The sequence below is a fragment of the Lipophrys pholis genome (assembly GCF_963383615.2).
Source record: "Lipophrys pholis genome assembly, chromosome: 13".
NCBI classification, from domain to species: Eukaryota; Metazoa; Chordata; class Actinopteri; order Blenniiformes; family Blenniidae; genus Lipophrys; species Lipophrys pholis.
In genome coordinates, this window is record NC_137632.1 from 8,779,507 (window position 1) to 8,789,503 (window position 9,997).

Consider the following 9,997-nt stretch of genomic DNA (forward strand, 5'->3'; position numbering starts at 1 on the left):
TCTTAACCGCGTAACGGTTTCCTAAATTGCCCTACCTGTTTTTGTCTTGTAATACAAATTTGGACCACTAGGTGGTGTATTGCATCATTTACAGAAGTAGCAGGTTTGACTGAAGCTTTTGGCCTTTACACAGTACAGTGGTCTGAGCAACTTTACACCATTTATCCACTGGATCCTATTTATACAGAGATTCTAAAATGCACATTCATGTTCTCTGCTGGTGACATTGCATTAACCTCAGAGCCACTGTTTTAGCTCTACGTGTCGCCAGTTCACTGTTGAAACACTGTTGGTTTGCTTCAAAACGACAGAAAAGACAAGAAAATGTTCTTCAGCACACAGACTGACAAAGAGAGTTATTCTTGGGAGAATAGTTGTGGACTAATACAATAACCTGAATCCCTCTAGCCGTGTCCTCATGAGGGTCTTTTACACTTCATCAGTCCCTTTCAGCTTTGATACCAACATGCTTCATTTATTAATCACTAATAACAGCCGACACTAAACATTTACTGCCACTTTACATCTTGTGAAACATTCTTCATTCTGCACTTGTTGTCTGTGTACTGTGACCACTGCTGCCATAATTTCTCATGCAAGCGTTTAACCAAATGAAAACCACACTTGGGCCACAACTGTTTTCTAATGTACACATCTGCCAACCATCTGGAAACACTCAAATCAAATCACTGACCTTGTTGCCTTCTGACTGCAACAAGGTCAATGTATTTATTTTTATTTTTTTTAACATGTGGTCAAAATGGCAACAAATCTACATAAGCCATGGGTTTTGTGTCATTTAAAGATATCTGTAATTATCATTTAAAGTAGGAAGATTTGAATGTGATGAGCTTTAAGCAGTCCAATAAACAGGAGAAAATGTATATCCTGGCAATTAGTCCTGAGATGTATAGAGGATAAAGCACTATGTAAGATGATGAACGGTAAATGGATTTCACTTATATTGCTTTTCTACCGCATGGGGGGGTCCCCAAAGTGCTTTACACTGTTAATCACATTCTCCCATTAACAACCAGCTGCACAGATCATAGATGTAAGCGTTGGAGGAAATGATCAGAGCACTGTGGGGATGCAGAAGATTAAGTAGAAAAAGAGAGATGATAATCGACTTGCGTGAAATTAAAAGCACATTGCTTTGTACACTTACAGATGGAAGTAAAGAAAGGTACACAGTTTTTTTTTTAATCTTTATTTATGGACAGAATCAGAAATAACCACATGACAATGTTAACAGCACCTGTGGTGTTACCATGGTAACAAGTAACGTACTTTATATAGATGATTACTTTGTCGTCGTTGTTGCTAGGATGATGAAGGCTGTGTCCGCCTTTGCTTGTAGTCAAGTGTTGTTGGTTTTTTTTGTTAATTGTGCATGTTTTACCTCATACTCCTTGAAATACATGTTTATGTTCATCTGTTGAGCTTTAATTCTGCTTTTTATGTTTGGTATGAGATCTTCAATAGTAGTCTCACAAGATATTTGGGCTTGTTATGACCTTCATGTATTTTCTACGATACAAAAGGGAATTTCGCGTATCTCAGGAGCCATAAGAGCAAAAGAAGCGCGATCAACAGAATCAAACTAAATCTGGAGCCGCCTGTTTTAAGAGCTGATGCCTCTATTTTTGTGAATGTTTCTCGGTCGTGAAACGCAACAGTAATAAACGTGCCGGTAGTCTGTATTTTACTGTCTGTGGTAAAGTGAAACATTATTTCAGTTTGGATGTCAAATTAAACAAAGGAAGGTGTTTTTATCTGTTTTCATATTAAGTGAGGAAAAGAAGCGCTCGCAGGGTCAACCATGCCTGAAACAGCCGTACGCTATTGTTATTGTTATTGGGATCTTTTTTATCTGTGGTTTGAACATGTCAACAGAAACATTCAAACTGAACAGTTTATTTTCAAGAATGTTGTTCTTGTTTGTAATATGTATGTAAAATCAAAGGTAGGAAAATGTTTGTATCTCATTTTTCAAGTGTCTCTAATGAATTTTTATTTCTAATTGTAATTTTATTTTGATTGAGACGACAGTTTGTAGTTTGAACTAAATTGAATCACAACCTGTGTCATTACCGATTAAACAACATTACAATAACAGCTTTAATGTGTGCGTGTGTGTGTGTGTGTGTGTGTGTGTGTGTGTGTGTGTGTGTGTGTGTGTGTGTGTGTGTGTACAACCTCAACATCCCCCAAAAAACAGGTTCAAGATGCCGTAAGATGAAATATTGATTTTATACTTGAGTTATTTTCAGAACCTGTAGTTTTGTTATTTCTACTTAAATGAAGAAGTTGAATCTCTACTTTGTGTAAAGTTACACCGTGTTACATTTTTTGCTTTGCTCATGTTGTTCATTAGTATTTTAGCTGCTGTTTGCTGATCATTAATGTTTCTCAGGCTCGTGCAAGTGTAACACATCAAGATATTTTCTGTATTTATTGAGCTGTTGTTTAATTTAATGGGTTTTTTTCCCCCCCAGTGTCTCAGCTTGCTAAGTGAACTTCTTTAACTTACAACAATTCTAGAGGTAAAAAAAAAAACAACCGAGAAATTCAATATGGAGTTTAGTACCCTTTGTACCTGTGATGAGTGTATAACTACTGAAACTTTCCTTTGTGATGAATGTGGTCACAATGTGCATGAGACGACACTAGTTGATGTGAAAACTTACTGGATTGTCTGGATATTTCTGTAAAACTGAACTATGTCTGTCCCTTGTCCCATTTGGACGCTTTCTGTCGTTGTTAACCCCTGACAGTGAATAAAAATACAAAATCTTCTGCAGAAATGATTTGTATCAAAGCCTTTTATCGTGTCGCTGGTGTGACCTTTCTCCCCGAGGGCAACGCACCCGAGTGAAGCTCTGAAGGTCTGAATCAGATCGCAGGCTCAGTATAAATCCTCGGTTCGCTCCCCGCGTGAACCGAACATTTTTTTCTCTCAGCGGTCAAATTCGGGGACGAGCAGCAGGAGACCCATCAACACATGGACAAATGAAGACGCACCATCACGTCGCATAACCCTCTATTAAGAACTTCTGCTGAAGGCTGAGGAAATTTCTTTGCTCTTTAGATAATAAAATGTCAAGTTCAGTCGGTTCCGAGGATATCTCCCGGGTTCGTGCAGATGTGACCTTTCTGGGTGGCATTTCAATGCAGGAGATAAATTCCCCTTCAGCAACTTGAGACGCAAAAACGCAGTTTCTTCCTTCAGTTCTTTTACAGCCCCGAATCTCACGACTGCGTCCATCCAATCCAACCACCTATAATAACTCCCTCGTACACAGACCTGCTGTGTCACAGCTTTGATAAACACGACACAAGTTTCTGGTCAATAAACGATTCGTATCCACCGCAGACGGAAAGCAAGGGATCCAGAAAACATTCAGATGATTGTGCTTTTGCAGACTTTGTTGGCATCGGGACGGTGTCAAGACTTTGCTGTACAACTGAGACTGCAAGAAAGATATTACATTTTAGATTTTTAATGTCTTCTGCCTCAGCACATAGTTTATTAAACTTTATTGAAAACTTTCTTCACAATTTCTATATTATATTCGAAGTCAAAGTTTTTTTTCTGGATCCTGAATCCAGAATATGACGTTCCTAATAAGATTTCCTTCCACACATCACTGGACGTGGCTCAAAACGATGCAGTACATAAGCCAGGCAACTAAGTGACGCTGTACCTGCCACAGAAATACACCAACAAATGCAAAAGAAGACACGGATAATAGTCTGGCTCCTCCTCGTATTCCAGAAATTCAATATCTCGCTTCATTTAACCAACTAGTACCACCTGAAGCATGGAGTCTGACATTCTTGTTGTTTAGTGGCAAATTTCTTGGGAATCAGTTTAAGAAAATAAAAAATAAACGTATTCAGACTCCCAAAACGCAGCGCTGTGTGATCGATCGGCTGATATATACTGTATGTATATATATATATATATATATATATATATATATATATACAGCTCTGGAAAAAATTAAGAGACCACTGCAATTTTAGTACTTATAGGTATATCTTTGAGTAAAATGAACATTTTCATTCTATAAACTGCTGACAACATTTCTCCCAAATTCCAAATAAAAATATTGTCATATAGAGCATTTATTTGCAGAAAATGACAAATGGTCAAAATCACAAATAAGATGCAATGTTTTCAGACCTCAAAATAATGCCAAGAAAACAAGATTATATTCATTTTTAAAACACCCCAACACTAATGTTTTAACTTAGGAAGAGTTATGAAATTAATATTTGGTGGAATAACCCTGATTTTGAGTCCCAGCTGTCATGCGTCTTGGCATGCCCTCCATCAGTCTTTCACATTGTTCTTGGGTGACTTTACTCCACTCCTGGCGCAAGAATTCAAGGAGCTCAGCTTTGTTTGATGGCTTGTGACCCTCCATCTTCCTCTTGATCCCATTCCAGAGGTTTTCAAAGGGGTTCAGGTCTGGAGATTGGGCTGGCCATGACAGGGTCTTGATCTGCTGGTCCTTCATCCACACCTTGATTGTGCGAGCTGTGTGGCATGGAGCATTGTCTATGTGCTGCAAAATCTCCCTCCACAAACCTTTTAAACTTTAAGACCGGCAATGTTCGTGGACTCCTGCTGAGCTGTATGGTTTGCTCAGCAGGAGAACCCAAACCCCTGATTCATGGATGTGGAGCTGGTTGGTGTGACCGTAGAGAAGGCGGGAGCGAGGGTGCAATAGAGGCAGATGATTCAGTATCAGGATGACCTAAAGGTAAAAGGTAATATATCAGGTTTTACATTGCAGGTTGTTCAATGTTGCATGACTGAATTGATTTGACATTCACCTCCATTATCACTTCGGTAAGATGACTTGGTGCCAACTCTTCCCTTTGTGTGAAAAGATGAATGTATCTAACTTAGGAATTTCTTTTTGTGCCGACTTCAGTACAAACAGTACAAAGCCGTTGTTACAGGTCAGACCGTCAGTTTCAGGTGATGAAGATCCTTCTTGGACACCAAACAGACCTGTAGAGTCTGTGATGTACCCGTCATGAGTGCATGCACTCTATACACAATTTAAAAAGAAGATGTTGAGATTCAAACTTTCTTAATCCATTAGATTTGTATGTAATGTGGAGGTAATCATTAGTGTAGCTGGTGTGACAATTTAAAGCCTTTATAGAAGGACCTACAGTATCTACATGATATATTTTAAGGTAAAAGCTTTTATCTACCGCAGTTTATTCGTGTGGAGGAAAACAGAAACACTTGAGATTCATTATTAAAAGCCATCGTTCAACAGAACTTTGCAATGTAGCATGTTTTCTTTAAATATTTAATGACACCTTTCACCTGATGATTTTAAATTGGGTATTATGTTTCCGTTGATAAAGAAGGTAGATGTGTAACTGCAATAAAAATAAAGAATCAAAAAAAGAATTTGTTAATTTATTCAAATTGAAAATTCCTAGAGCTTTCTTTACTCTTAGTCTCGTGTTTTTAAATTAAATAATACATAGCTCACTGGGATTGGCGCCATGGCCCTCACAAGATAAACAGTATAGAAGATAAATGGTTTCATTTGGTTTTTAACATCAGTTTTTGTCATAGTAGTCATCATAGTCAGGGTATTTACAACTAATTTCTCTTTCTTTAGGTCCTTTAATATTCATTCTTTCTGAATGTTCTTTTTTCCATTTCTTGTGTTTCCATGTTATTGTCTTCCTGTAATTGTATCAGTCCTGCTGTGAAGCACTTTAAATCCTAATAACTGCATTAAAACGGCACAATAAACAAAGACAGATTGATTACATCTCCCGAGTATTTCCAGTTCATAGTTTGAGAACAGTGATTCTTGGTTGATGATTATGTATCTTGGTGCGTGTTGGCGCCGGAGGAAATTGTTAGTTTATTCAGTCGAAGCGGCACACTGATGGCATAAGTATGTTTTGTGTCTGATTTATTGAATAAAATGTAAAAAAAAAAATGACCATGTTGTGAGAGGCAATTTCCTCTACATTGTTTCACAACCCAGCAATTAAAAATGTGAAATTATGTACATTTGAGTTAAGAAAATAAACAAAAGCAATAAAACTTTGACAAAGTGTGAAACTTGCGCAGAAACACAGCTTGACCTATTTTTGCTCTGGTATTTTGTGAGGTTACATGTGAGTTTATCTTTGAAAGAAAAAAAAAAAAAAACATTCCCTTCCTTCTTCATCATCAAAGTGAAGGCCAACTTTACCCACAATGCAACTTGCTATCTTACAGTTGTAGATGTACATTCTGGTGTGCATTTGGCGTCTGATGTAACCTTGGGGTAAGAAACAAAACCGATAACGTCAATTCTTTTTGATCGCTGGTCTCCACATGTTTTTCAGACCTGTACATTCTCCACACACCAATAATTCAAGCAACATTCCCACGATTCCACACGGAGCTACTTGAGGTTTTCTACAAGAGCAACACCAGTAAAATCAACTCTGACCTGTAAATACGTGACATTCCCCTTGAAGAATGCACAAACCTCCTGCTCTTGTTTTAAAAGACGTTACCTGAGCGATTCCTATAATATCAAAAGAAATCCTCTGAGTTTCTTTTCCTCCACATCAAAACAATTGGAGGTTTCAATCAGTGCATCAGAAGCCCCTCCAGCAGGGCGGCGACTTCTCACTGGTAGAGGAGGTAACCCTTCAAGAGTCGTGGGAGGAAGAGGTTGGAGATTTGCTGCAGGTGATTCGCTCCGACGCTGCGACGGACGCTGACTCGGCACAGCTGGGCCAAGGAGCAGATCTCTGGGAGGAGAAGAGAGGCATGGATGTTCAAACTTGGACGGATGGATGGATGGCTGGATGGATGGATGGATGGATGGATGGATGGATGGATGGCTACTCGTGAAAGTATCCAGACAGAGTTCGATTTCAGCGCTGTGACTATTTGTTCTCCACACACCTCTCTTGGTCAGTGCAGCCCTGACTGCGCCGTTTTCCGCCGACAGGTCCAGGGGAGTCTTCCCGTCGGCGTTCCGGCAACACTCGTCGGCCCCGAAGTCCAGCAGCAGCGCGATGATCTCTGCAGCGCCGCCTCGAACCGCGGCGTGCAGAGGACTGTCACGCTCGCAACCGAGCCTCACGTCAGCCCCTGCGTGACAAACAGGAAGGATTCAACATCCGATTGCCGCTTCTGACTGAGATGCTGTTCAGTGGTTCGTACTCCTGTTCGGGTGTTTCAGTCTTGGTCTGGTATCTGTATGTTCTGCCTGTGCATGTTTTTTTTTTTTCTTTTCTTGGTACTGCAGTTTCATTCCTCGGTCCAAAAACAAACATTTCAGATTGACTGGCTTCATTCTGAGCTGGATCCTGAACCAATGAAGTAAAGGATGGATGCTAAATGACTAAAAGTGCCCGTGGCTGCGACCGTGAGTGGTTATCTGTCTCTCAGTGATGGTGGATGACCTGACGGTGCTCTGCCTTCATCCATACCCCACACTAGCAGCGTCACCAGGACATTGAGCTGGCAAAGATGGATGGATGATCGATTCTGACTTCTACTCACCAGCTTGTAGCAGAACCTCCGCGCAGTCCGACGCCTGGGACATGCAGGCGGAGTAGAGCGGCGTCCCCACCAGCGGCAGCTCCAAGTCAATCTGAGCCCCACAGCACAGCAGCAGCTGCAGGCACTTTTTATGATCTGGTGAGAGAAGCAGCCCTTTTAAATCAGAATCAAATCAATGCTGAGGTGCTGAGGTTTCCACTCAGACATGTTTGCACAACACACTTTTCTTGGCGGCCTCGTGGATGGGGGACGCCAGATGGCGGTCAATGTGCAGAGAGGAGCTGTGCTCCAGGATGAGCTGGACACAAGCAGCGTTCCCGCTGCTGCAGGCGTAGAAGAGAGGCGTGGCTCCGTCCAACGTTACTCTGTCCGGCTGTGGAGAAGCAGGAGAGGAATGGGGTGAGCAGCCGGGCTGTGCAAGTTACTGAAAAGCTCTTAAGTCACTGCAGTCAGGTGGAAACACTGGAAGGTGATGTTTAAATCCACTGTTTTCAATATTGGTGTTTTGGGCTATTTTAAGCCTGCCTGTGAAATACAATTTAGATACAGTAGAAATCATTGGAATGAGCAAAGTTGACCAATGTGATGATTTGCTTCACAACTACCGGTAGTAGTTTGAAAGAAAAAGAAAAAAAAAATCTGATTGATTGACTGTCCTGATCCAGAATGGAAAAGAACTGGAAAAACAAAAAACAAAAGAAAAAAAAAAGAAAAGCAAAGCAAAGAAACAAAAAGGAAAAAAATGGTTTTAAAAAAAGTGGAAGAGGAAGAGATAAACAACAAAAACAAAAACAAAAGCTTTTCCTTTCCAGTTGTCACATCCTCTATAACGCAGGATAATATCCTCCTCTCCATAATAGCAACTCATGCATTACTTCTTATTTCTGGTTATATTGTGTTATTGTGACACATAAGCACCGTATGAGTCCGTCTGAAGACCGGTTCTATTCATCACATCATCTGAAGTTACATCTTGTTCTTTGGAGGAAGATGCTCCAAAAACTGGATGTTTGCAGTTCTTGAAAGAAACTGATTCAGAACATATTGAAAATATGACAAGAAGCAATAAAAAAGCTTGACAGAGGTCAAGAACCAAACGTTAGTGTTAAATGTTGAAATTTGCACTTAGCTATTTTTATTTTTAAGATGTTTAACATGTTAAGGATCTTTTTTATGTTGCCATCAGGCCATTGGTCTTCAACATCTCTGAACAAAAGAGTCTAAGCATTTGATTCACAAGGGAACATTTTCAAAATGGTAGAGTTACAGATTATTACACTATATTTTACTGGTTCAGCTTACCAGAGATCAATTAGGTTAAAATGAAATAATTTGTCTTACATCTGCGCCTTTCTCCAGCAGGAACTTCACACACTCGTAGTGACCGCTGAGACAGGCCTCATGGAGAGCAGAGACATTGTCCATGGTGACTGTGTCCACTTCAAGACCCTGAGGGACACCAGAGGGTAAAAAAAACCCAAGTCAATTCTCTCACATCTTCAACTTCTGTCAATAATGTGACAATCAGAGAAAGTTGGGTTTACATAAGTGAGAAGGTTACGCATGTAGCCCAGTCTGCCCTCGAAGGCCGCGATGTGAAGAGCAGATCTGTCCAACCAGTTGTCTAGAACACAGAGGGATCATGAGGAAAGGAATACGGTGCCAACTGAGCCCAAACAACAAACCCCACAGCTACTTTCAGACCTCTGACATTTGATTTGTCTCTCAACTTACCAGCCATCAGTGGGTTTGTAACCGTGGGCTCATGGAGGACCAGACTCCTGAACCACAGTCGAATACACTCGTCCACCGTGGCCATGATCAACAGCTGAGTCCTTCACCACTGAGCAGCACTCTGACCTGAACCTGAACCTCTTCTCCTTTATAATCTGGGTGTCACCTCCCCACCCCCAGCCCACTGCTATCTCTAGGTACAGATTCACCTTATGTGCATAAGAAAGGTCCGTGAGGCCCCCGGCCTACTACCTGGAGAAAAAGAGCTTCGAATTATGCATGCAGGGGAAACGACAGAAGCCGTTTGAGCTAGTTTCACCCTCTGTGGAAACCAGAGCAGGATTTTTCTAAATCTGCGACAGAATCTGAATCATTGAGTCTTAACTGGTTAAATTATCAGTTTGAACATGGGATCATTTAAACATTCCAGAAATATTCACTTCTTGCTGAAGGGATTGTCAAAGCAAAGCTGAAACGTCCAAAACAAACTTCATCTACTCATTCAGGGGGGATTCTGGAGAGTCCAATAGGAGTGTAGAGACTCTTGGTCGTGGACGAGATTGTCCAGAATCACATGGACGAGTTGTCCAGGGTTGAGGTTTTGTCGACAAGTTGTCCGTGCACCGTCCAACAGAGAGGTTAGATCTCCTCAGCCTTCTGATTTACTAAAACTTTACTGTGAAGCCAAAAATAAAAGAAAACTGGATT

The 9,997-nt window shown here is 40.7% G+C and overlaps 1 protein-coding gene across 1 annotated transcript; it reads right to left on the minus strand.

Annotated features, from left to right (window-relative positions):
• Nucleotides 1-5,951: 5,951 nt before the first annotated feature.
• Nucleotides 5,952-9,374, minus strand: asb11 (ankyrin repeat and SOCS box containing 11; the record flags this gene model as incomplete). Its single annotated transcript, XM_080478175.1, has 7 exons — nucleotides 5,952-6,795; nucleotides 6,953-7,141; nucleotides 7,556-7,690; nucleotides 7,778-7,928; nucleotides 8,897-9,004; nucleotides 9,100-9,179; nucleotides 9,290-9,374. The coding sequence occupies 7 exons, from the start codon at nucleotides 9,372-9,374 to the stop codon at nucleotides 6,671-6,673; spliced, it is 873 nt and encodes a 290-aa protein (XP_080334301.1). The 3' UTR covers nucleotides 5,952-6,670.
• Nucleotides 9,375-9,997: the final 623 nt, after the last annotated feature.